This window comes from Ceratotherium simum, chromosome 35 (assembly GCF_057802395.1).
Source record: "Ceratotherium simum simum isolate JZ-2026a chromosome 35, ASM5780239v1, whole genome shotgun sequence".
Lineage (NCBI taxonomy): Eukaryota > Metazoa > Chordata > Mammalia > Perissodactyla > Rhinocerotidae > Ceratotherium > Ceratotherium simum.
Genome location: NC_141934.1, coordinates 17,999,675 through 18,026,020, shown reverse-complemented (window position 1 = coordinate 18,026,020; position 26,346 = coordinate 17,999,675). Strand labels below are relative to the sequence as shown.

The 26,346-nt window shown below is 46.9% G+C and overlaps 1 protein-coding gene across 3 annotated transcripts in view; it reads right to left on the bottom strand.

The window, feature by feature from the left end:
* Positions 1-834: 834 nt before the first annotated feature.
* FBXO21 (F-box protein 21) overlaps positions 835-26,346 on the bottom strand; it is a 42,459-nt gene continuing 16,947 nt past the window's right edge. Inside the window, exons 8-13 of one of the 3 annotated variants that reach the window (XM_087424143.1) lie at positions 24,898-25,077; positions 23,442-23,574; positions 16,199-16,412; positions 14,670-14,754; positions 13,824-13,981; positions 835-5,057 (exon numbers count right to left, since the gene is read on the bottom strand). In XM_087424143.1, coding sequence (XP_087280269.1) covers positions 4,870-5,057; positions 13,824-13,981; positions 14,670-14,754; positions 16,199-16,412; positions 23,442-23,574; positions 24,898-25,077 — 958 coding nt within the window. In that variant the 3' untranslated portion in view covers positions 835-4,869. The remainder of the gene's footprint in view (positions 5,058-13,823; positions 13,982-14,669; positions 14,755-16,198; positions 16,413-23,441; positions 23,575-24,897; positions 25,078-26,346) is intronic. The other 2 variants (XM_004429938.3, XM_004429939.3) reach the window with 2 other exon arrangements.

The window sequence follows — 26,346 nt, the reverse complement described above, 5'->3', positions numbered from 1 at the left end:
AGTTTTTATTGCGGTTGTGATGTCCCTGCTTCACCAGTGAATGGGAACTGGGGAGATGTGATAAAGGTGGGGGGTCAGACAACTTCTTTTAGTTCATGGGGGCCGGCCCCCGAGGAGCCACATTGGATTGAGGGAGGGGACAGCATGGCCTGCAGAGAACTGAGGTCTGGGCACGACGCGGAGAGTGGGGAGGAGACGCTCAGGGCACAGACAAGGCAGGGCCCCCAAACCTTTCTTCTTCGTGGGCACCCAGGAGGCCATTTTCCAGCCTCCTTTGGAGTTAGGCTGTGAGTCTGTGACTTGAGATCTAGCTACTGAGGCAGAAGTAACAGATTGTGGCTTGCCCTGTGAGGTCTCCTCTCCTCCCCTCCCATAGCATCTGTTGCAGAGACTATGGATGTGAGACAGCAGCGTGACCTGTAAGGAGTAACCCCCACTGCCTGGTGGTCATGCTGTGGCAGGAGTGAGCAGTCCATTTCTGGACTGAGCCACTGACATACAGGCTGTCTCCCTGGGAAGCGGGGCATGTCCTGCCACGAGAAGAGCACCCCCGAGCAGACTGAGACAGTGGACCGTAGCTGACAGCCACATTTGTTCCCTCTTCATTCCCAGCCTCCCTCGAGGAATGTGAGTGGAAGTGGTGAGTGTCTCCCAGTCTCGGCTCATGGAACCCTCCCAGACGTGGCCCTCCAGGCTCACTCCCCTCCAGGCTGGGTGAAGGGAGATGGCCCCAGGGTGCTCTTGGAAGCCACACGCCGAGAACAGTTGAGCCTGGGTCACCCCGCTGCACGAGGGCCACCCCGCCACCCCATTCCCCTGCCCGGTATTACGTGAGCAAAAGAGTTCTTTTGTGTTCAAGCCATCATATATTTTTGGGTCTATTTATTACAGAACTAGCATTACCCTAATACAATCATTGCTAAATGGCCATAATACATTTATTCTGTAATTGCACATAATTTTATTCACCGAAGGAATGTCCTTTTCTCTTAAGATTCTAAATTTCCAGAACTGAGACATTAGAAGTTAAAGTTGCTGCCAAGGCAAAGGAGAAAAACATGGCGAGGTAGTTGCTCGAGTTGTCGGTTGTCAAGAGCTGGGGCTCGGAGGTCAGACACCTGGTGCAGGGCCGGGCCTCCCGCCCCCAAGCAGCATGCTCTCGACTCCCCATCTGCACAGCGGAATGCTGGGCGGGCCGATCCCGCAGCAGGGCTCAGCAAACTAGGGCCCCTGGGCCAAATCCAGCCTGTGGCCTGTTTGTGTACAGCCCGCGAGCTAAGATGTTTCGTACATTTTTAAAAACAAAGAATATGTGACAGAGACCACAAAAACATGCGGCCTGCAAAAATATTCACTACCTGGCCCTGCCTCATAGGGTTGCTGTGAGGATTGACAGTTGAGGCCAGTGCCTGGCTCAAGGTAAGCACACGATGCAAAGTAATACATGCAATACAGCTATTAATGTCCCCCAAAATAAACTGTCACATAGCCAAATTCTGCATTTCGTCTAGGTGAACATTCTCCCCTTCCCTCCAAAAAACAAAAGAAAAACATGAAGAGCAACATCTTGGTTATTATGGCCACAATACTTTTGAATTAGAAAGTTGCTGGTAGTCCAATTTCCCTTACTTGGAATGTGGACCGAGGAGAAGAAATATTTTTCCTGTAAAGGGACCTGATGGTGGCAGAGGAGCCTAGAACATGAAAGCTTGACTCAGTTTAATATGTTAAGAGAGACCGAGACATCTTAAAATTAGAACAAGACTTTAAGTAGATATTATAAAACACAAAATTGATTTAGCAACAGTATTAATGCTGGTATTTGCAATAAAAAAACTTTGCTGTGTAAATGCACTTATAACAGAGATCTATTATGAGGCTCAAGCAGAGACAACATAAAGCCGACCTTTCAAAATCTGATTAGATGCATATGTTCTCAAAGAAGTCGTGTGGCCAAACTGGTCTGATGATAAGTTAGGTAGACCAGTTTTGGACACACTGAGACAGTGTTTCCCAGAGTTTGTCTGCAAACACTGGACTGCAGGGATGCTGTGTGTGTGTGTGTGTGTGTGTGCGTGCGTGCGTGCAGGGGGAGGGAAGTCCTAGGGCCTGATAAGTTAGGAAGACACGGCACACTATACTCTCCTCTTGGAAGGTCACAACGCACAACCGCATATGAAAGGTTTTGAGAAACGCCGCAGTGTGGGAAACTGGTGACTGTTTAGCCCAGGACTTCCTTCCATCAAGTCTGCAGCAACATCGTGGAGAAACGGCGCTCTGCAGGATCGAGGACATGGCACATGCCGTGCGGCCATCAGGTCACCATTAACAGCACACTGAGACCCTGGGCTTCCCTCACAGCATCTGCAGTCCCTGTTTCACAGCATGTACTTGAACAGAATTAAAGAACTGCACTCTTTGCGTTACACCCAGATACTCTCAAGATTACCAGGGAGCTTCCAAAATTAACAGTTGGCGGGGAAATCACAGTATAAACGTCCCGTTCACTCACCCACGTTAAGAAAAATTCAGTAGAGCAAATTTTTGCACATTTTGAGGAGAAGGGAAGTGAGAGACATTCTGCTGTTGTCACGGCTGGGCTTTGTGTTCTGGAAGGAAATTGGGCAGGCCATTTGTACGGTTTCTCTGGGTAAGTTCTATTTATTAATCATTGTACAAAAAAGTCTTGGCATTCATTTGAAGAGAAAAGAAGTTACTATATCCAAATATTTAGTATTTTAACATTGTGAAAGTTCTACTTTTATAACAGGGCTTTTAAAATGGAGAAAATTTTTGGAAAAATTTTAAAAAGAAACATGATTTATTAGAGTACAGGATCCAAAACACGTTTTTAGAAAAATATAAAGTGCCCAAATACCAACTTACACAGGTGACATAGGCTTCCTGGAGCCAAATGAAGCATTCATGAAGAAACACATTTAAAAACAGTCTAGATACATATTTACATGGGGTCAGCAAAGGTCAACCATCTTTCTTGACTGTGATGTTATTCTAAGAAAAAAGGAAATCAAACCAGAAAACCAACAGTTATAACTCTCAGCATGCTCCCGAGTTTCTGAATAATGCATCTCATTAGTATTAACTCCATATTACCTAATTTTCCCCTTTACGTGAGAGTAGTGTAAAGTCACCCACCTCAGGCAGGCTGGGCACTGGGAGTGGTCACAATTCCAAAAGCAAGTCCAGATCACCTGCCTGTGGATTTGACTGACCCAGCAACATGCACCCTGGACGACAGCTAACTCAGGCTGGAAGGAGCCAGCTGGCCAAATCCCCATCTCTTTCTAGTAACTGCTTAATAACTGTCACTTGCTACTAAGTGGTCTCAAGTGGCTTCCTCAAACCTTGGACATCCCAGGGTTTCTGAAGGGTAAACAAGAGGCAGTCATCAAACGTGGTGTGAAAACACTGCATGCAAATGAAGACAGGTGGCGAGGCGTGCCTGGGCCACAGCCCCCTGAAGCCTCACTCACTAGAGCAACTGGATTCTTTGAATCTTAGAGAGTAAAGTGACTAGGTCCTACCTCCAGAAGTTAGCTCCTACTGGCTAACTACAATATCAGCTCGCTGGAGAGCTGGCAGGTCGAGAATGGCGGGAGCTCCAGAGCTGCGGAAAGAACGGTTACCTTCATGCTCAGTCACTCAGAACACGGAAAAGAAGCCAGTGGCATCAGAATACGAGGTGAGACCCCCACGGGACTGGAGAAGCGCTGCATCCCGACGCCTTCATGGCAATGGTGACCGGAGGGCAGATGACACTCACGTCTCCTTCCCCACTGATCCAACACTCTTGACATTCAAGATGCTTTCTTTCTTTCTACCTGCCATATTCAAGAATTCTGAAGTGACTCTAAGGGATGATGGGGGCATTTTAATTTTTAAGGTTCATTATTTCTTTTTTTTCCCTGAAACCTCATTTTTAGGTCTTTGGAGACCATAGAGCATGGTTTCTAAAGGCAAACATTTTAACATTAGATTGTACTTCCTACTATAAAGAGAACCCATCACTAATTTAAGATCTACACATGATACTGGATTTAAAAAAATACTTATTTTAAAGGGAAGAATAGTAGATGAATGTGGAAAAATTCATTCACAAAAATCATTATTATGCATTTTCTCAAATAATGTTATATAATAAAATAGAAAACTAAGGATTCATTGAGATATAAGCATAAATCCCGAGAGGAATATGGAAGGGAAACCATGTCATTCTCCCAATTCAAATAACCAAAAAAAACACCTGAAATCTGCTTTAAAAATTAGAAAAAAAATAAATTCACATGATTCTGATTACCATTAGTTTGTTAATGTCTCTATTCCCAAGAGGCTACCACATCACTTACAGCGTTACCGTTGAATAAGCAACTCAATTCGGGGTAAAAAGAAACAATCCTGACTTAGGACTGCACACGTTCCACAGAGAAATCAGGAAGAAATGAGTGCAAACACATAACCCCATCTGTCCAGCAAATGAAACGTTCTGAGACAAATGCAAACAGACATAATGGAAAGGGAACAAAAAGAATGATTCTAAGAGTGTCGACAGTGAGACCTCATGAAGACAGAATGTCACGAACTGTCACCACAGGACAAGCATACAAGCCATGCCACTGAACACAGTGCCTTTCAAATGAATTCACTAGTGTAGGCGGAGAGCAACACTGTCTTTGCAGCTGAAGGGGAGCACACGTCATTTCAGCTTGGAAGGAGGCAGACAGCACTACTGGTTCAGTGGCTTTCCCGGTGGTGTGAATCCAGAGGGACCCGTGGAGACGTCTTCTTCCGGAATCCTGTTCTCTGGGAAGATAGCAGCAGCAGCAAAGGTCCAATGTCCCCTACTAGTCTTCACTCCACGTTCTCCTTCTTTGCACTGTAAATGTTCTGCACTGTTTCATAGACAGACTCCAGATCCTCTGGATATCGAATTTCTAGCTCTGCGTTCGGGATGTAGTGAGTGCCAGTAAACTCTGAGAAATAGCGTCCAACATCGGGGTGTGAGATTTCTTGAGGCTCCACGTTATATTCCAAGTTTTCTGTTGATAAAGAGGCACATGGACATTCTTGTTAAAATCGACATTTCTGCAGCATTATCCAGAGAACTTCCAATTACCCCTTTGAGTGGCATTTGTGAGGTAGGGCAAAAGGAAAGACAGGATGTTTATGGAATTTGGAGGAGGTAACAGGAAAAAGGCAGCGAGCAGCAATCAGGGGATGGAGGGATGGTGGCATGAGGTCCCCAACAGCTCCACACTGAACAGAAGTATTTTCCTATTCTCTGAGCAAGCAGTTTTGGTTCCAGCAAAACACCAGCAGTCTCCTGGGGATTGGCAAACTGGAGACTCGCCGTGTTCCTGTGACTTGATCTAGCACATAGAGATGTATGGGACTAGGGTATCATTTGTCACCTGTGGTTAAGCTTCTGAAGCCTCCACATATCTGGTTACGAGTCTCATATCTGCCATCCTTCTTGTCTACTAACGTGAGTCCCTCCCACACAGATCATTTCTCCACCCGAGTTCCTTTCAATATGGCTGTGTACTTCCAAATGCGAGCCAGCCAGTTCACAGGGCAGTCGTGGGATCCAGTGGGAGGAATGGAAAAGTGGCTTGCACCTCTAGACTCTATATGGATATGGGTTATGACATTTGTATCAACTCTTAGGAAAACCACATTACATCCTCTCCTTGCCTCTATTTTGCCACTAGGGAAATAAATAGAAGATTCTTTTAAAGTGGAATGATAAAAAAAAGATGACAATACATGTGAGGTATTTTAAAGGCTGAAATCCTTTCAGATGGCTTCTCTCCAAAAAACTATTTGAAAAATGGCTCCTCCATGGGCCCAACGAATGGATGACGTCTTGTGTGCCCTTCCTCACTGGCCACAGAGGCCAGGCCCTAGACTGGGTGTGGGCCCTCGATCCAGCAGAAGCCAAGCTATACCCGTGAGCTGGCACCAGAAAGGAGCAGGGCAGGCACACGCTCCCCACTCTGACTGTGTCCCAGTGCAGGCTCGGTTCCCGTCCACATGAAGCCATACTTGGCACAGCCTACCACTTCAATCAATTCAAGTGAGCCCGTGCAAGCCTGGCCAGCAGGCCAACTAACACCAACAGCGCAGGAGGGTATCTCTTAAACGGCTTGGTTAAGCATCCTAAAATACAGAACATTCGGTGCCCTCCACCCAGAGGCCCTGCATCCCCAGAGTACACAGGATAAACGTGAGCATCTTTCTGAACAGCTTATCTTTTTAACTGGTATTTGTCTTTCAAGAGAGAGAAAGAGTTGTATAATTTAATCTGTAACTTTTTTTTTTACCACAAGACAGGAAGATTTAAAGACATTTTGTGCTAATTGTTGTTTTAGGCTGTTTCTTCAGATTGCGGTTACGGGATACATCAATTCGAGAATCAATACTGCTGAGGAACTCACATACAAATCACGTGTGAAGACGAATGTTCAAAGACTACCTTAGCATCACTTATAATAGCAAAAATGTAGAAACAGTCTCAACATCCAGCTGCAGGTCACCGTGTAAATAAATGGAGGCGTTAACTCAGCAAAACACCAGGTGGCCAGAAAAGCCGGCAACCTGCGTTCCCGGTCCTATGGGGCAGTGGGGGTAACAAGTATCCATTACCCACAAAAGGCCTGAAGGCCACGTATCCCGTGGCTGCGTCACACGGTGCAGCCACACCCTCTTGCTGGTGCTTTGACACTGGGCACTGACGATGCACCGAGCACCGTGGTGGCTGTCCAGGCTCCAGCTCAGGTGACACTCACGTCACTCCACAGGAGCTCTGGTCACGACCCCCTCTGCAGCGAATCAACTGCAGACAGAGTGAAGGCCTGGCCCAAGGAGCCGTCCAGGACTAATCCCAGACGGGCCACTGCCGGAGCCGGAGGGAATTGACGGAAGAGACACAGACCGCGCAAGGGCGAGGAGCTGCCATATCAGGAGAGAGCAGGGAGGGCAGGGCTGGGACAGACTCCGGGGAGCGCCACCACCGCCTCGAAAGGGCAGGCTCTGGCCCAAGGTGCTCTGCAGAAACAGGGGCCGAGTTTTTCAAAAAGGAAACTGGGCAGTCTGCTAACCTGGATGTCTCTCTACTGTTACCACTAGACCTCTGTAGGTGACTTCACTTCTTTCTTCATGTTTTACATTTTCTAATGCTGTAATCAGAAACATCAATGAACGTAAAATAAAACTTGAATGTTCCAAAATGCCAGTGCCTGAGGAAATGCCCTTCCTGCCCACCTGCCCCTGCCGCCCCGTGCCCCGTGGAGTGAAGCGTCAGAGGTGATCTTCCTTGGGGGGCTGAGGGGGACGTAACCACGGCCTGCGCCTTACCCAGGTCACTGCTGAGGGCCTCATGCTTGGCTTTTCCTGCAGAGCTATGCAGAAACAGTGGAGGGAGGGTACAGACTCTGGGAGTACCACCAGGAGATCAAAGTCCCTTTGCTGTGACCGCTCTACCCCCGGCAGGCAGGATAGAGACAGTTCAGGTAAAATTCCAGGGGGCGAGTGAGAACAACTGCTTTGCTGCCAGTTTGTCTAGAGCAGTGGTTCTCCCCTGGGGGCCATTTTGCCCCTGTTGGGACCTTCGGCAATGTCTGAAGACATTTCTGGTTGTCACAAGCAGGGGCTGCTACTGGCATGGAGTGGGCAGAAGCCAGAGGTGCTGTTACACAAACGCCCAGGACAGCCCTCACCACAAAGAACTGTCTGGACCAGAATGCCACTAGCGCCTGCTCTACAGAAACTCAGATGTGTTTTAGCATTGTTTCTCTCTCCTCCTCTCCATGTATTATTAAACAGAAGCCTGGTGTGGGTTAATACTTAGCTTCTGAGTGTTGGGAGGAGGGCAGAAAGGTGGAAGTCAGGTTATCATCACGGATCTGGAAGGACAATGTGACTCGCAGCTGCTGCACAGAATTCCGAACGTGGACCCCAAACAAGAGGCATGGAGAGTAAGGTGTGCAGAATGCAGGTGTGCAGAGCACTGGGGAAACATGTAAGGGGTAATAAGCGATGGTCCAGAAGGTGCTCACAGCCCCACTCCTGGCTGTTCAAGATCAACACGGACTGGGATCAGTGCATTGACCTGCCTGGGCTCCTAGTGAAACAGGAAAGAAGGTACTAATAAAAAATTTTTTTGAGGTGAAAACAAGATAACGAAGTTGGCAATACATGTATTAGGAGGGGAAAAGAAATACCAATCTGCTAAACCAGGCCTAAAAAATTACTTGCAGAAGAGTGAAAAATCTAAGTGATACAAAATTGAGCAAAATATTAAACAGGACTACTTAAAAGTCCTGGAAAATCTTGAGGAATCTTTCCCATTCCCTTGAAATTTTCAGAGAGATGTGTCTGCTTATTTTAAAATTTCAGTGACCCCAAATATATGACCACACTCCTGTAAACTATGGAAACACCACCAAGAGTCCTCCGTGGGCATCTGTCCTGTCCTGGTCCCCGCCCCGCCTCCCCTCCGAGAGGAAACCACTGCTAGCGTGAGTGGACCCTTCCAGTCCTTCTGTGAACGTACACATAAGTAGCTAAACACAACTATATACACTTAAAAGGTCGGCATTGTTCTATGCATGTTTATTTGTACAAAACATACCATAAGCATTTACCTGCAACTGGTTTATTTCATTGCAGCTTAGTACTCCACAGTTGGGATATATACCCCAATCTACCAGTCCTTATGAAGGACACGGTGTGGCTACCATAACCAAGGGGACCACAGGCGCTTTGGGTGAGTGCGTCTCTGGTGGAGGGACCAAGGCTTGGAACCACCACATCAGAGAAGGAACACTTGAGAATTCTACAATTTAAAAGACAGAGCCAAACCGGCCTCTGAATTGGCTGAAGGTTTACACTCCACCCCTGCTGCAGGGAATCCTCCTCACACTTGTGCCAGCATGTGCAGACTGCCATGGACTGTGCGTGTGGCAGTGTGGTGGAACTTCAGTCTGGAAGTGGACGATAAATTCTGGAAGAGGAAACTGACATTTGGTGAGGGCAGACCAGGCACCGAGCGTGCTACGAGATGCTTCCTCATTACATACAGAGCACATGTGAGAAGGAGATGTTCACATCGCAGCTGAATTCCCGGCCCTCCAACATGAGCAGCTGACTTGAATTCAGAGCATCTGTGAAATTCATTTTCCGCAGTATCTGAGAAGCAGGTACGGAAGGGGAGACAGGAGTTGCTGTTCTCCTACCCGTGTCAGCAAAGTATTAAAGCATGCCCCCTAGTGGGAACAAAAATTATAAATATGCAAGACACTGTATATCCCTCCATTAGGATTTAGGTGAAATCTAACATATTGAGGGGAAAATTCTCTTAATTATGCAGAGTAAAATTATGTGAAGATGTCATGAATGTATGTGGTTTATAATTTACTCTTGAACTCTCTGTGGAGAGCTAATAATTAGAAAACCATTCATTAATGGATTCTACCCACGTTACTAGGATCACTGGAGCCAAAAGTCAAAAGTTTAGATCAAGAAAAAGTTTAAAAACAAATAACTTAATGCAAATAAATTAACCCAGAAATGTTAAAAAATATATTTAAATAAGTGTTTTTAAAATTTAGCCTCTCAAGGTCTCCCACTGGCTAAATATGAGCTAATGTGAGCATAAAATTGTCCCAAATGATTATAACACACTGACTAAGTAAAAATACAAGAATCTATGGAAAGGGGGGAAGGAGAGAGAGAGAGAGGGGAAGAGAGCAAGACAGGGAGAAGAGAGTGGGGGGTTGGGGTAGGAATGCTCTTATTTGCAGAAGTAGAGGGAATAACAGGAGTAGAAAACCACCATTTTCCAATTCTCACCTAATAATTTAGGCAAGGAGATTCAACAGGTGGTAAAACAAACCATAAGGTTCAAGATTACCGGGGACAGGATATTAACAGGATGGCACAGTACGACCCCATGGATCTCTTGTTAATTGCAAAGAGAAAAGTGTCCCTTAGAGTGAGTCACCATCTTAGCCAAGTGACCAAACTTGGCCTAACAGGAGACATCCAACACCATGGGCCTCTGGACAAGATGCAAGGCGAGGCACACAGCATCTGACAGTAAGTGCTCTGGTCAAAAATATTAGCCTGATCCAATCAAGCTGCAGGCTTAACTTCCAGGTAACACACAACACACAGATAAGGAAACAGTGAGACAAATCCAGAATGTCAGACAATTTATAAGACAACTGGCCTAGACTCTTCAAAAATCAGTCATATGAAAAAGAGAAAAAATGAGATGAAGAATGAGCAACTGTTCTTTAATAAGAGAGATTAAACAGCCATAACAACCAAATGCAGGATGTGAATCCTGGCTGGATCATGATTCAAAAGCAAACAAACAGCTAAAAAAGTTATTCTTGTGACAACCGAGAAATCTGAATAGTGACTATTAGATACTATGAAATAATTCTTATTTGTTAGGTGTGATGATGCAACCGTGGTAATGAAGAGAACATGTCCTTATTCTTAGAAGACACATGATTAAGCATTTAGGTCATGATGTCTGCAATATTGTTTCAAATGGTTCACCAAAAAACTAAAATCTCTATCCACAGATGAAACAGATATGGTAACTGCTCAAGGCTGAATCCAGTGGCGGGTGTATGGGGTATTCACTGTATTAACTGTTTCATGTTTGAAAATGCTCTTAATCCAAAACTGTAAAAAAAAAGTTAGCCTCACATTAATCACCCACTGCATGCACTCACTTCACTGTTCTGAACGTCTGTTTAAAGCTTCTCTCTCTCTCTCAGACAGGCATCCCTCCCTCCAGCCGAATGTGAGCACTTAGGTGTTGTCTGGAATGACCCACGGAGCTAGGGCCCCATCAGTGAACAGGGTAGCCTCAGGTCCACACTCACGGAGCTTAGGATGGAGCACAGGAGCCAGATCGTCAAACAGGAAACCTGGCGTGGAGGTCCAAGGACTCTGGGTGGCAATGTGCTCAGGGAGCGCAGAGCAGGGGCAGAGGACCCAATGTGAGGGCCGTGGGGGAAGGGGAGGGGTGAACAGCTTCTTGAAGGGAGTGACATTAAACACGAAGCATGACCTGAAGCATGTGAGGGGGGAGGAAAGAGCCTGTCTATAAGGGTTGACAACAGCTGTGGGAAGACCTGTCTCTGAGAAGGACGATCTCAAGGAACATCCAAGTCTGATCCGGCTGGAGTATGACGGGGTAGGAACAGAGAGGAGGTTGTGAGAGAGGGTCTATATTACCTCTGGGCCACGCAAAGGAGTCTGGTCTGCCAAGAAGACACACCTGACAAGTAGTTTAAATAGCAGGTGGCCTGGTTCGAGGTGCACGCTGGGAAGATCCTTTAGCTGTTGTGAGGAAAAGCCCTATGGGGGTTAGCCTGGACGCAGATGCCGGTTAGGAGGGTGGTGCAACACAGGCAAGAAATATTTGTGGCACGGAGAGCAGGAGGGCGACAGGGATGGAGATAAGTAGATGGAAACATGAGAGACATTCAGAAGACAGAATCGGTGCGATCTGCTGACTAACTGGATGTACGACCAGGGGGAGGGACCGAGAAGTGAGAGATGGTGCCCACGTGGCAGCGTTCGATGAGAAAAGCAGAAGCAGGTTGGGGTGGGGACGAGGCAGCGGCACAATGAGCTCAGTTAAGAACACTGCTGAGTGCCTCCAAGTGCAGACGCCCAGGGGGCTGCTGGAGAGGTGGGCATGGTCCCAAAGAAGAGCTGGGGTTGAAACAAGGCTTCGAGAGTCACCAGCATGTAAACACTTAACGAGGCCACAAGAGAAAGGAGATGGCCCCGGGGGGGCCCTACACGTCATGTGAGGCCCTTCTCGGGGGAGCCCACGATGCAGCTCCTCTTCATCTCTGTACCTGCACAGCTGAGCACCGGGCTGGCAGGCGACAGATGCCCAGCAAACACCGAAGCCCACATACCCAGGAGCAGAAAAAGTGGACAACTATCATAGGGTAATGCAGGCTCCTCAGTTCTAAGAATTTTCCACAAGTCTCAGAATTTAAAATTAAAAAAGGCAATTTGCTAACATTACCCATAATCGTTTAGTTCAATCTCAACTTTAAGAGTGTAAAACTGACAACCAAATAATAAATTTTTTTTACGAAGTCATTACAATATTATGACTCGACACCTTACACTGCATGTTCACTTAAGATACAGCTAGAGATGAAGCCTGAATCTTCACCATGGACACTGGACAAGTTCACAACACCTAAAGTCAAATGCCTAGCTTTACCTACTCTAAAAAGCCCATTTTTAAGTTAACATAAATGTTTCTAGAAACTCAAATATCAAATGTAGAAAGTCTTACTATCAACCATATACAATGGGCAATAATGCACATGTGAAGCCACAGATACTGGCCCGCAGTGTTGGTGACAATCCCCTTTATCCTTGTGATACACTCTACCACGTAGACTGTGAGATGCTTACCGAGTGATTAGTGGGGGTGCAAACAGTCCATGAATCATTCCGTAATTTCCTAACCATTTGTTGATTTTTAGAAACTGTTAGTACAATTTTTCGTTTGACACGGCTTCAAAAGTTAAATCAAATCGCCAGCACCTTCCTCGGACATGGGGCGCAGGCCACCCCCTCCTGTCACTTCCCATCATACAGACAGAGATTAAGTGACCTGTAGTCTCTTGATGTGCATGATCCTCTCTCAGCTTCTGATGAACTAACAATAGTTAATAAGAAACTTTTTCTAGTCTTTTTGATCCTCTGAGATTTTTATACATCCAACATTTCTATGATTGCATTTCCTAGAATATAACACTGAGTTAGGTCAAACCTGAGGTCTCAAGTGAGATACAGAATGGTGCAGCATGATGGTTAAGGATATGGCTCTCTGCCAAGCTGCCTGGGTTCAAACTCATACCCTGTACGTTAGAAGTGAAACGACCCCACGTGCTTCAGATCGCTCATGTATGAAATGAGGATGCGGAGACGATGGTAACTGTAGTTCCCAAACGGAGTTCACACACATCAGAACACTGCCAGTGGCCGAGCATTCAGCATTCGTGATCGTTTTTATTAATACAACACACGTTGTGAAAGCCCTGACAGACAGGTAGGCATCCCACTGGATGGAGGGACAGAGAAAAGGGAGAGCCACCCGAGGGCATCTCTGTCTAACCTGCCCCGCAGGCCCCATCCATCCCCACCCCAGGAGTACCTTGGGCTAGCCCCTGCTAGGCTGGCAGTGGGCCCAAACGCCTACCCAACACTGCTGACTCTCCCAGGTGCTCTTGGAGCCAGTGCTGTGGACTACAGTCGCCACTTGAGGGCGTCTCTGGGGGAGCACAGCTGGCTGCCAGGCTCAGGAGCCCAGAGGGTGCTAGGGTGGCTCCCCCAACAGTGTCCATTCAGTGCCCTCCAGTCCAGGCAGGCAGTACGGACAGGGCACAAGCTGACACGCCTTGCCTGGAGGGAGCCAATGGCAGTGCCTGGGAAGCAGAACTTACAGGAATTTGATTGGCACAGGCAATGCCCAATGAGCACAGAGGGCGGCAACAGCACTGGAATAGGGTCCTGGCTGTGGTGGTGACCGAGGTGGAGATGCTGTGGCGGTGACTATTTAACCTGTGGTACGGCCACACCAGTGCACACCCACCATGTTTAGCTGGCTATGGGCCCCGATGAGGTGAGCTGTGGGACAACCGCCCCCTCTGAAGAAACTGATGACTTGTGCCCACAGTATCTGAGTGCTCAATGGAGTGCTTAAAACAAGCCTGGGCGTCATTCCAGTACAGACAGAACCAGCCACTCACCTTGGGCTGCATATCTACAGGAACCATCCTCCACCAGGACATTATAGAAAGGCTGATGATGGCCATGAGGCAGGCTGTGGACGTTCATGTTTCGAATCCATTCGTGTCCCATCATGCAGGTGGGGTCCCAACCATAGATCACACAGTTATAGCCATACCTAATCAACATAAGAACAATGGCAAATCAATTCCCGGGACCCAGTCATGACAACTATGAAAGGTATAGGCAACAGCTTGGCTTCTCTTAAGCTTACGTTCCTTTAAATTTACCTGCTTTTACTCCATGTTGAATCATTTTTCAGGACACTCCTGCCCCTCTTTATAAACTCCTCTTATTATCAGTATGGCACTTCATTTGGAAAAGTATAAACTTTCAACAAAGAGTGATGGGACAACAATGGCTAACCAAATGGAAAAAGCTATCAGGACCCAGGCCTGATAATCCACCAAGTCAGTTCTTAGTAGAACAAAGACCTAGATGTAAAATGCAGAACTTTACAAATATCTTCATGACTCGGCACAGGGAAAGATTTCTTAAACAAGGTACTAAAAATACAATCCATAAAGGAAGAGATTGATCAATCTGACAGCATTAAAGGACCCTGATTCAAACAGACTATTAAAAATACAGGACAACTAGGGAAATGCAAACTCCGACCAGATATCTGATGAGGTTAAGGAATTGTTTATTTTATCTCAGATATGACCACAGGATGATAAATGTATTTTTTAAAAAAGAGAGAGCCCGTACCTTTCAGCGAGACCTACAGAAATAGCTGTCGATGAAATGGCATTCCGGGGAGGAGGAAGAGGTGCGGGGGAGGAGACGACACAAGGAGGACAGACCCTGTTAGGATAACTGCTGGTGCTGGACACGGGAACATCACCTGCTCGTTATACTTGTTCTCTCTGCTCTCATATATGTTTGAAATTTCCATAATACAGTTAAAAAAAAAAAAAGCATGCAATAAAAGAATGAAGAACACTAGCCCAAAACTGGGAAAAGAGTTGCAACTTATCTGCACATAGAGACTAGTATATGGAATAAAGAACAACTACAGGGCCGGCCCTGTGGCTTGGTGGTTAAGTGCGCGCGCTGCGATGCTGGTGGCCCGGGTTCGGATCCCGGGTGCGCATCGAGGCACCTCTTCTCCGTCCATCCTGAGGCCGAGTCCCACATACAGCAACTAGAAGGATGTGCAGCTATGACATACAACTATCTACTGGGGCTTTGGGGGGAAAAAAATAAAATAAATAAAATCTTTAAAAAAAAAAAAAAAAATAAAGAACAACTACAAATCAATAAGAAAGACTAATAACTCAACTGAAAAATAAGCAAAACACATGAAGAGGCGCTTAGTAAAAGAAAACTTGAATGGCCAGTGAACTCAATCTGCGTAGTAATCAGGGACATGCAAATTAAAACCACAATAAAATCCCATTTGCCATTTACTGCATAAGTGCATTTTTAAAGGTCTGCCAGTAACACAAGTTGGCAGGAGTAGGAACTCTCGGCTCCGAGCCTGCTGGTGGGATGTAAGTCAGTACAGTCGCCCTGGATACAGTTTAGTTTCGCCTAGTAAACCGACCATGAGCATATTCCACGACCCAGCAGACCCCTACCCACAACTCACACTCAAGGAGGGCGAGATTAAAAGACGGGAGGACAACAAAGTGTCAAACTGACTACAGTGGAGCTGTTTTAAATGGAGTCAGAGCTGCTTTTCCAGAGAAACCACCTGCTGTTTGGAACCCTGGACTGGGCCAAACCTTTGGCCTGGGCCACAACAACAACTGTTTTACATGCAATTGTTGGTGAAGTCAGCAGGAGAATGGACGTCCTGGTCACAAAGACTGAGGACATGGACTTTCTGAAGATAGAATCAATGGTCAATGTTTGGTCAAGACTAGCTCTCTGCCTCCAATTAACATTCTTTGTCATACAACCTCACTCCTTTGCCTTTAAAGGCCTGACTTTTACTCCCCAGTGGGACACTATTTGGGTTTCTACCTGAATCTGTGCTCCCCGGAACTGCAATTCTTTGATCCCAAATAAACGCTTTGCCTCTTAAACTGGTTTCTGTTTTTGCAGGCTGACAGAAGAAATGAGAGAAAAAACTCTTTGCTTACAGTTGCTTCCATCTTCCCACAAAGAGAAGGGTCAGACATCTAAAGGTCACTAAAAACATCAGAAGCTCTCCCAGCTAGGAAAGTGAGTTCCTTCTCAGAAAACAAGAAGGTTAAAGATACGGTTCGGCTTCCGGTCCTTCCTTCGGGGGCACCAGCCGCTGCTTCCAGGCAGGTCCCCTTCCAGGCGTCTCACAGGTGCTCGTGTGTCCTCTGCAGCCCCAGGGGGGCGGACGCCGTGGGCACTCACCTCTTATGCTTCATAATGAGCCCAATGGAGTAGCAGACGTCTCTGTGCTTCTCGTGGGACCGGAGCTTCACCTCCACGCCCACCTCCTCCTTCTTGCGCTCAATGTGCTCTAACGTATGCTGCACCAGATAGCCCACCGCCCCGTGCTGCCCGGGGTCGAGGGTCTGGATGTGCTGGAGGATGTCAAGCACCTTCAAGACAAGACAGAAAGACTAGGAGATAATATTTTCATTTAGGCCTTTTCTTTTTCACGGCGCGGGATTTAGACCTACATAACCTGAAAAGGGTGGCAAGGCGGGGCGTGCTGATGGCCCAGGTCCCTGTGACCGATTGGCTCTCTCACCCAGTCAGCGCTACGTATGACGCCCAGAGTTGGTTGGCGTACTCACTTCTAATACTGGGAACAGGCCCCAGACACCCAAATGCAGCCAGCGTGAACGTGAGGCATTACTCAGAAACACGGTGGACTGGAAGAAGCATGAGGTCAGGAGGCAAGGGTCTGCCTTCTGCGGGCACGTTTGGATTAGGTGAACTCTAAAAGGTTCCAACATTCTTGGTCAGTGTGGGGGTTCAATTTTTTATACAGAGAAAGAAAAGAATTTTGGGAATGCAAACTGGTGTAGCCTCTATGGAAAACAGTATGGAGATTCCTCAAAAAATTAAAAATAGAAATACCTTATGATCCAGCTATCCCACTACTGGGTATCTACCCAATGAACCTGAAATCAACAATCCAAAGAGGCTTATGCTCCCCTATGTTCATCGCAGCATTATTCACTATAGCCAAGAAGTGGAAGTAACCCAAGCGTCCCTCGCCTGATGAATGGATAAAGAAGATGTGGTATATATATACCATGGAATACTACTCAGCCATAAAAAAGACAAAATAGTCCCATTTGCAACAACATGGATGGACCTGGAGGGTATTATGTTAAGTGAAATAAGCCAGAAAGAGAAAGACAAACAGTGCATGATTTCACTCATATGTGGAAGATAAACCAACACACGGACAGACAGAACTGTTTGGTGGTTACCAGGGGCTAGGGGGGTGGCGGGTGGGCACAAGGCGTGGAGGGATACACTTACATGGTGACTGATAAACAATAATGTACAACAAAAATTTCACAATTAAAAAAAAAAAAAAAGAAAGAAAGGAAAGAAGTTTAACCTGCCACTCATGAATTGGAGGAAAAATAAATGCTAAGCTGCTTCAATCAAGACCAAGAGGATAGGACCGGCCCCGTGACTTAGCGGTTAAGTGTGCACGCTCCGCTGCTGGCGGCCCGGGTTCGGATCCCGGGCGCGCACCGACGCACTGCTTCTCTGGCCATGTTGAGGCCGCGTCCCACCGGCAACTAGAAGGATGTGCAACTATGACATACAACTATCTACTGGGGCTTTGGGGGGAAAATAAATAAATAAAATCTTAAAAAAAAAAAAAAACACCAAGAGGATGTCTGAGAAAGCTGCCTCAGTGCTGCCTAAGATGGAAGGGGTCACAGACAGGCCACTGAAGCGATGCAAATTAGCTCAGGTACGACGTTATACTTGAAGAACCAAGACGTGTGCATCAGGGTTCTGAAATCCCACTGGTCGTTTCAACAATTTTAACTCACAGTGGAATTCAGTAATCCACTGGGCAGGCAGAAACCACACCTCTGTGGAATTTAAATGACCAGGTGGTAGCAGCAGAACTGCCTGACTCCCGACTCCAGGGTTACATTCTTTCTACTGTACCTGGTGCCTCTGCGGGAAAATACAAATTCAAATAAAGTTAAAACACACATACAACATTCTCTGGCACCCCTTACATTACAGCGTTTAGCAGCATTCTGACAGGCTTCTCCTTTGGAAACAGGATCGCCTCCTATTTACTGACTCCTAAGACAGAGCAACCTGGATTCTAGTCCCAGATCTATCAAACTAGCTGTTTTTACCTTCGGATTAGTTTATTCAATTATCAAATGATGATTAATAACTGCCCTACTTCCTGATATATTTTGACCCAGTAAAAGTGTTGTGAAAACTAGTTTTATGCAATGTAAGATATTATTATTCCCAAACCCAATCTTGTCTTCCAGGCTGAGATCTGCAGGATCTCAATATTTACTGAGCACTTATTCTCCACTGGTCACTGTGGCAAGCCTGTCACATTTTTAAATTTCATTTAATCCTCCCAACTTGAAGGCCAGCAGTACAGTCACTGCCAATCTCCAGAGAAGGAAGCCGGCTTGGTGAAGGTAAGTCACTTGCCTGAGGTCACAGGGTTATGAAGATGTGGAGAGAAGATGTGGACCTGGGGCCAACTCTAAACCCCAGGTGTCACTCACCGTCACACCAAACCAAGAGGAGGAGTATTTTAATTAACTGTTATGAAAAATGTCAAACACATAAAAATGGACAGAATGGTATAACCCCAAGTGCCCCAAACCCAGCTTCAATCAATATCAGCTGAGAGCCAGGCCCCATCCACTTCCCACCTCCAGGAGTGTAACTGTAGTTTGGGGGACACTAACAGCATTTATTCTCTGTAGGTAACAGCATCAGATTTAACAGTAAGCTTCCACTTACTATGCTTGTGTAATGGCTTTCCTTGTGTTCCCCTCTGTAGCTCCAATTAGCTACTTTTTACCACACTTCCACTACATTCTACAGACACAGCTTCCCCTCCTTTCCTAGCAGCCCCTCCCCAGCAGGGAAGTGAAACAGACATAACCTGGAATCTTCAAAGCTCAAAGGAAGTCTTGAACTCAGAGTAGCAGAGGAGGAGATGTGGTTCAGGGATAATTACCCCCTCCTTCCCTTGATGTGTGGGTGACAGGTGAAGAGAGAGGGCAGAAACGGATAAGATACAGCGATATGGGGTCTGGTGTGTTCCTGGAGCAGTGCCGACAGCTGGCACCATGTCTCCACCAACGTCTAGGCCTAGAATCCCAGAGTCCACAACTCTTGGGGTAAAGATCTTTGAACAGGGGGTCTATCACTTACAACTGGCAAATGTTTCCTGTAAAGGGCCAGCGTGAATATTTTAGGCTTTGGGGACTCAACTGCTCACCTCTGCCGCTGCAGCTGGAAGCAGCCAGGGAGAACAAGCAGACAAATGAGCACGGCTGTGTGCCCATAAAGCTTATGCACAAAACCAGGCAGCTTTGGGCCCACGGGCCGTCATTTGCTAGCCCTGCTCTGCCCACTAAGTGCAGGTTTCCCCTGAGGATCTCTCTCAGTTCGTGGCTCCATCCTCAGGGTCTGCTTGTCTGTGGGCTCTGCTACTTTTGGGGCTTTGGCTACCAGGTGCTAGTGCTGGCAGCCCCTGCCCGGTGCTCCAGGACAGCGGCACTCGACGGCTCCAGGTCCTATCAAAGTCAACACACCCCAAACCGAACACTTGCTCCACCCCCAAGACAGGTCTGTTCTTCAAATACCCCCTCTGTAAGTGGCCACACAGTCACCTTTGTTGGGAAATCTGGATACCCTCTTTGAACCTTCTCCTTCACTCATATCTAATGAAGTTCTGTCGTTTCTTAATCATTCATTCAAAAAAACTTTTAAGCAGCTACTGTGGCAGGAACTGTGCTGAGAGTAGGGGGACCAGCCACAGTGAAGAATGAAAGAGACGTGGCCCTGTCCTTAAAGAGCACGGTCCAGCGGAGAGGACGAGGGAACGCACAGCTACAGCACACTCAGACTGAGTTCTGTGAAAGGGCGAGCACAGGGCTGGCACGAGGGGAGAGCCTGACCTCAGGCCGGGGGCCAGAGAAAGGGTTTCAGAGGCAACGTTGGAGCTGAGGCTCGGCAGAAGTTAGCGGGCAGATGGAGTCGAGGGACAGGGAGAGGGGTTCTAGGCAGAGACGCAGCACGTGCAGAGGACTGACGCGAGAGAGCAGGGGTGAAGGGGGACGTGGCCGCGGCGGCGCAGAGTACAAGGAGGCTCAGGCCGGCAGGGCCAGGCCACCAAGAACCTGGTGTTCACACTGGAGAGAATGAGGCTGATCTTCAAGGCAATGGGGGAGCCACTCAAGAGGGTTCTGAGCAGTGAAGGGACACAATTGACCTTCTATTACTCTGGCTACAGTGTGTAAGACGGGTTCAAAGAGCAGAGGGAAGGAGAGCACGCAAGAGGCCTCTGCAATCATCTAGGAGTCAGCCATGCACAGACGTGCACTGCATCTGGACAGGGTGGTCTGGAGCCCAGAGTCCAGGCAGGAGACCAAAGATTCAGGAGTTGTCAGCTACAGATGGTAACTGAAGCAAGGAGACTGCGTGAGATCACCCGGGGGGAAGGTGCAGAGTAAAAAGAAGTCCAGAAAGTACTACACAGTGTGGAGCCTTTAAGGGAGAGACAGAGGGCAGCAACTAGCAAGAGCCTGGGAACCAGGGGCCACCGAGCCAAAGGACCGGAGTGTACTGGGTGGGGAGTGGCCCCAGCGATCAAGATAAGGAAGACAAGTATCTACGGGATTTGGAACACGGAGGATGATTTAGCAAAACGGGGTCATTGGCTTCCTAGGCAAGAGCAGCTCCGTGGAGGAGGGGAGGGAACGGGTCCCTGTGTTCTGAGGAGTGTGTGGGAGGCGAGGCAGGTGGCCGTCACACAGTGCGGTCACACGCATGGCCAGCGAGCAAGGATCTTAGCCGTGCAGGGGAGGAGAGATAAGGAGGCAGCCGCGGGAAAATGCCAGCAGGGCTGTCCTGGGAGTGCTTGTTGTTTTTTTTCCCCCAAGATAGGAGAGAGCTGAGAATGTTGAATGCTGACGGCAGGCAGCAAGAGGAAGCTGAAGATGGAGGAGGAGAAATAAAGGAAAGCAGTGGTCCAAGGAAAGGCAGGAGAGTGGGATCCGAGCACAGCGGGGTTTCTGCCTTGGAAAACTGGAGGGACATCTTCTCCACTGAAATGCAGACAAAGAGGGAAGGGATAACTATGCTCAAAAGGACGGAGGTCTGGCCGCAGGAAGGAGAAAGTGCTCGTCCGCTGGCTTTCTCTGAAGCAATCCTGCCTTAGCCCACTGTCCCACGCGGGTAAGGCACGTGAGTGGGCTTGGACACCAAACTCCTGTGCGGGTGACCTCGGCAAATCACTTAACTTCTTGGTGCTGCCTCAGTTTCACTGTTTGTAAAATGGCAACAAAACAGCATCCACCCCACAAGGCTGGAATGAGGTGTTCAGTAAGTGTTAGCAACTTTTTAAAATTTGCCTATCCTACACTCTTTCCGTCACAGCCACAACAACCCTGGATTACTGCAACAGTGACCAAGTGGACTTGTATTTCTCAGCTTTTCCTGATTTAATTCTATTGAAAACAAGGTAACCTTCCGGTCTTCCCAGTTTGGGAATGCTTCCCTTTACCTAATCAAGTCAAACAGATTCCAAGCCCTCCACACTGATCTCACGCTCGAAAAAAGTGTATACACGCACCCACTTGTACCTATGCATGTGTACATGTATAGAAACCCTTGTTAGGCTGACCTCCTCTGCAGACACCAAGCTCTGCCACCCTTGTGCCATGCGCAGGCTATAACTGCAGTGACCTACTTTTCTGCCCTCTCAAGGTGTTTCCCATCCTTCGAGGTCCCCTTTGAATCCTTCCTTGGGAGAGGAACCTTTTCCACTTGCTGCAGCACCCCCTGGATTCATCCCCAGTGGGAGGCCCCAGTTTTCCTTCACCGTCTTGGGTGTCGTCTCCCTAGATGGAGTCTATGTTTGTTGAGGGGAGTGCCCGAAGCACTGAGGGTGAGCCACTTTTCATTCCTGATCTCCGAGTGAGGGGTGGGTCGAGGTGCTCGACCCCAGCAGCAAATGAATAGCTGTCGTGAGGAATAATGTCCTGCATGTAACAATCCTGGAACTTGTTTCAGTGACATTTGCTGGGCAGAAAGGCAAACTTGACCATCTAAGGAGGATACAAAGGTAATTCCACAGGAGGCAGGGTTAAAGTGTGGGCACTAGACCAAGTTAAGTCCTCGAAGGCAAGGACACCAGAGCGCCTGCAGACCTTCCCCCCAAGGGGATGTTAGCCTCCCCCCTTCTAAGGCTGGCGTGTAATGTAAGTATAGAATTTACTTATAAAGTACTGTGCTTTGAAAGGATCTCTGCATTTTACAAGTTATCACAACATTCCTTAACTAATCTAAAGTAAAAAGTGACAAGAATTAGTTATGTATATCATAGTATTAAAAACACAGTGAAAGAATAAAAATAAACTATTAAATTCTGGACAACAGGGTCCTGGGAAGCAGTGGTAACTTCAGCAGAGAGTCTAGTTTTCCAGCAACTCTTCTACCAGATCACACAGATGTTCTGGGAGGACATCTGTTACCTGGGCTACAGGTGACACCCTAAGATAGGAGCCTGGGGATTTTCTTGCTGATGTGTCCTTTCTCAGAACTATTGTGGATCTTTGAGGTTGTGAATCAATGAGACTGTTTACATCTAAGCAATGTCATTTACACTATTTACTTTATCAGGGAAGATGTTATCACTCTCACAATACAGGCGGTTGATTTCACGGTGATGTCGCTGTGAGACCTCAGAATTCAATTCTCTCACCAGGCTGTTCTAAACACACAAAATGGTTATTAACATCTTCCCATGGAAAAGTAAGTGCATGACGGAACCGCGCCACTGCTCCTGCACGTGACACAGCACTGGACTTGCACACCTGCCGCACCCACGGCTCGCTGAGGAGCAGCTCTGACCTCAAACACGGCAGCCTTCTGAACGTGCCTGCTGCAGGCCACAGGGGCGCTGAGGAATGCAAGTGGAACAGCACCAAATCCAACAGTTCTCAGAGACGTAACCAGTCCTTAACTGGTCCAGCAGCTGGACCCGAACACCCCTAAGACTTAACTTTCCCATGTCAAGCAGAGGTATTTAGGTATGGTCAACGGAGTCACTAACAGCATAGCTGCAGGGTGACCATTTAAAGTTCTGCTTCCCCCTGCTGAGTCAGGGTGACGTGGGGAAAGCACACCCTTGGGGCACCAGTGGGTGAGTGGTGGCATAGGCCTTCTTGTTCTGGGAGTTTAAGGCGCTGACCACAAAGAGAACTCTTCGGCAATATAACCCATTTTTTATTAGAATAAAGGAGACAAAAAAATATCATTGATGGGTCGAGATAGGGAGACTCCGAATAAATTTGTGTTTATCCCCCATGTTAATACAAGGATAAACTTGTAAGAGCCGCCTTTCAAGCTGGGATTTCCCTCTCTAAGGCAAGTGCAAAGCATCAAAGTAAAATAATTACCTTCTCTGGCCAGATTCCCAGGTGGAAGTAGAGCCGGGCTTGAAGGAGGAGAAGCTGCACCTGGTCCGGGTACATTGCCAGGTACAGGTCCAACGAGTCCCTCAGGAGCTGGTACGACTGGTCGATGCCTTCCCTAGGAGGGGTGAGAAATCTGTGTCTTACCCTGCCTGTTTCTGAGCTAAGACCCTCTTGTTCAAGGCCCAGGTTTTAAAAGTAACTGAGACAAATCCCATACGTTTTCTGATTCTGATACTTCCTCTCTGTTCAGCTAATAGTTACAACGCTCTCTTTTTTTTGGTGAGGAAGATTGTCCCTGAGCTAACATCTATGCCAATCTTCCTCTATTTTTCGTATGTGGGATGCCGCCAGAGCGTGGCTTGATGAGTGGTATGTAGGTCCACGCCAGGGATCTGAACCCACGAACCCTGGGCCACCGGAGCAGAGTGCGCGAATCTGACCACTATGCCACCAGGCTAGACCCCTACAATGCTCTTAATAAAAAAAAAAATACACAGGAAATATAAATTTTGTACCCCACTTTGGTGATGGGCACTAAATTAAAATCCTAAGTGTATTCATTATGTAGTCACCTCAATAACACTGGACATAATTAAAAATGAATTCTGAATAGGTGGAGCACAGAGGACTTTTCGGGCAGGGAAGCTGTTCTATGTGTTACTGTAATGGTGGATACATGTCATTATATATTTGTCAAAGCCCAAAGAATGTACAACACCAAGAGTGAACCCGAACGTGCACCGTGGACTCTGAGTGACAATGACATGTGAATGTAGGTTCTCCAACCGTAACACATGTACCCTTTGGTGGGGGATGGTGATGATGGGGAAGGCTGTGCAGGTGTTGGGGGGCAGGGGTAAATGGCAACTCTGTACTTTCTGCTCAGTTTTGCTGTGAACCTAAAACTATTCTAAAAAATAAAGTCTATTAAACAAAAAGAATTCTGCTACTAGGCAGAAAACTATTAACAATGTACAACTTTCTATTTTCCCTGTAAGACAAATTTCCTTGGACTCAGAAGCAAGAGTTTCATACTTTTACATGTTTTCTTATCGAAGTGATAGAAAGGTAAAAATTAAAAGATGACTAAGCACTTGGACATGAGACTAGCCTGCCCCCGAAAAATAATCTGTGCCAGACTCAGATATTCTTGTTACAGAAGAATGCTTTCAGTATTTATAAGCAGGACTTGTCCACGTCCACTGCAAAGATATCACAGAAAAGTCACTCAGCACATCTTAAATCTGGATAGCACTGTGTCATGGGAACCATTTTCCTCCGTGGTGGGCAGACAGTGTAGACACCCCACCTGTGCCACATAGCATCCAGTGCTCTGCTGTATCCCAGGGAGGCTCATTACATACAAGGCTCTGTAAGGCCATCTGAGCCTCCCAAGACATGCCCTCGCACAAGTACTGGAAAACCAAGGAAACCTTACCGCTTTCCCAGGCTTAAAAGGTTTCCCACCATTCGCTGTAACACCTTCTTTACGTTGACCACCCCATATAGCGCTGCGGTCACATGCTGGCCGATCAAGTATTCACATTCTTTCACTGTCAGCTGCTTGCCTTTCCCAAAGGCATCTATGTAGATGTAGTCAAAGATGTCCAGAGTCGCCCTAGCCAAAGAGCACGTGTAGTCAGCCAAATCTCAGATTAGAGCCGAACAAGTCAATCTTTAAAACCCCCGATAAGTAGCTCAAATCAGAGACTAAATGTTAACACAGTAGCATTTCTACTTAAAATATCAAGGTCTTGTCTCAAGTTTAAACTCGGACGCTTTGTACATGCTCTACTGTGTTGAGACTGCAATACACTGATATTTAAGGAACAGCGCTGAAATGTACCATCTAATACAGTTTTTTTGGGAGATTAATCTTAAAACTCATTGCCAGGGACATCCATCAGAAGTTTGGTTGAGAAAATATTTACGGAATGCCCGAGGCATTCCACAGATTAATTCCACAGATTAGCAGTAGTTAATGTCTGTGGATCCTGGGCCCCTTGAGGCTATGATGAAAGTCATGGCACCTTGAACCACAGGTATTCTGCCCTGGGTTCTGCAGACACATTCAGGTGGTCACAGATCTGCTGAGCCCACCATGGCCTCAGGCTGGGACCCTGCCCCAGACCAAAGAGAGCTGTGTCCCTGGACTATAGCATGTCACTCCTCCCACGGAACTGTTGTCTGTGAACCATGCTCTCGAGTAAGCAGAGCGGTGGGAGGCAGTACATGAAACAAGCTCTCACGGCATTACCCAGTACACTCTAGGAGGACTCCTGAGGGGTTTAGGAGAGTCTTTGTTTCAGTGGTAGTTTTTTTTTTTTCTTGAGCAACTGTTTCACTTTGATCGTATGCCCACCGCAAATCACCTAAGAGATTTTCTCTTAGGTGCTAAAAAGCCCAGTCAGATTACTTCCTCTAGTCATATTAATAGCCCACCTTTAGCAAGACATATACAAATGTTCCAGAAACAAGGAATGCTCTTCAATTCTTTTTATGAGTCTAGGAGAACCACACATATACACACAAATCTGCAGGCAAAAATCCTAAATAAAACATAAGCAAATCAAATATAGCAATGTATTTTAAAAAATCCACATGATTAAGTTAGATGTACCCCAAGAATGAAAGGAGAGTTGGACATTTAAAAATCTATTTCAGCACATACAGACTAAAAGAGAAAAACCATATGATCCTATTAGTAGACACAGAAAAGAGATTTTGGAAAAAAAAAATCCAATGCCTATTTCTTAATAAACTCTTAGCAAACTAGGAATTTAGAAGGCAGCTTTGATAATCCCAATATAAGGTACTGCCCCCAAACATCATGCTTGATGGTGAAATCTTAAAAGCCTTCCATTTGAAGTCACACCCAAGGCAAAGA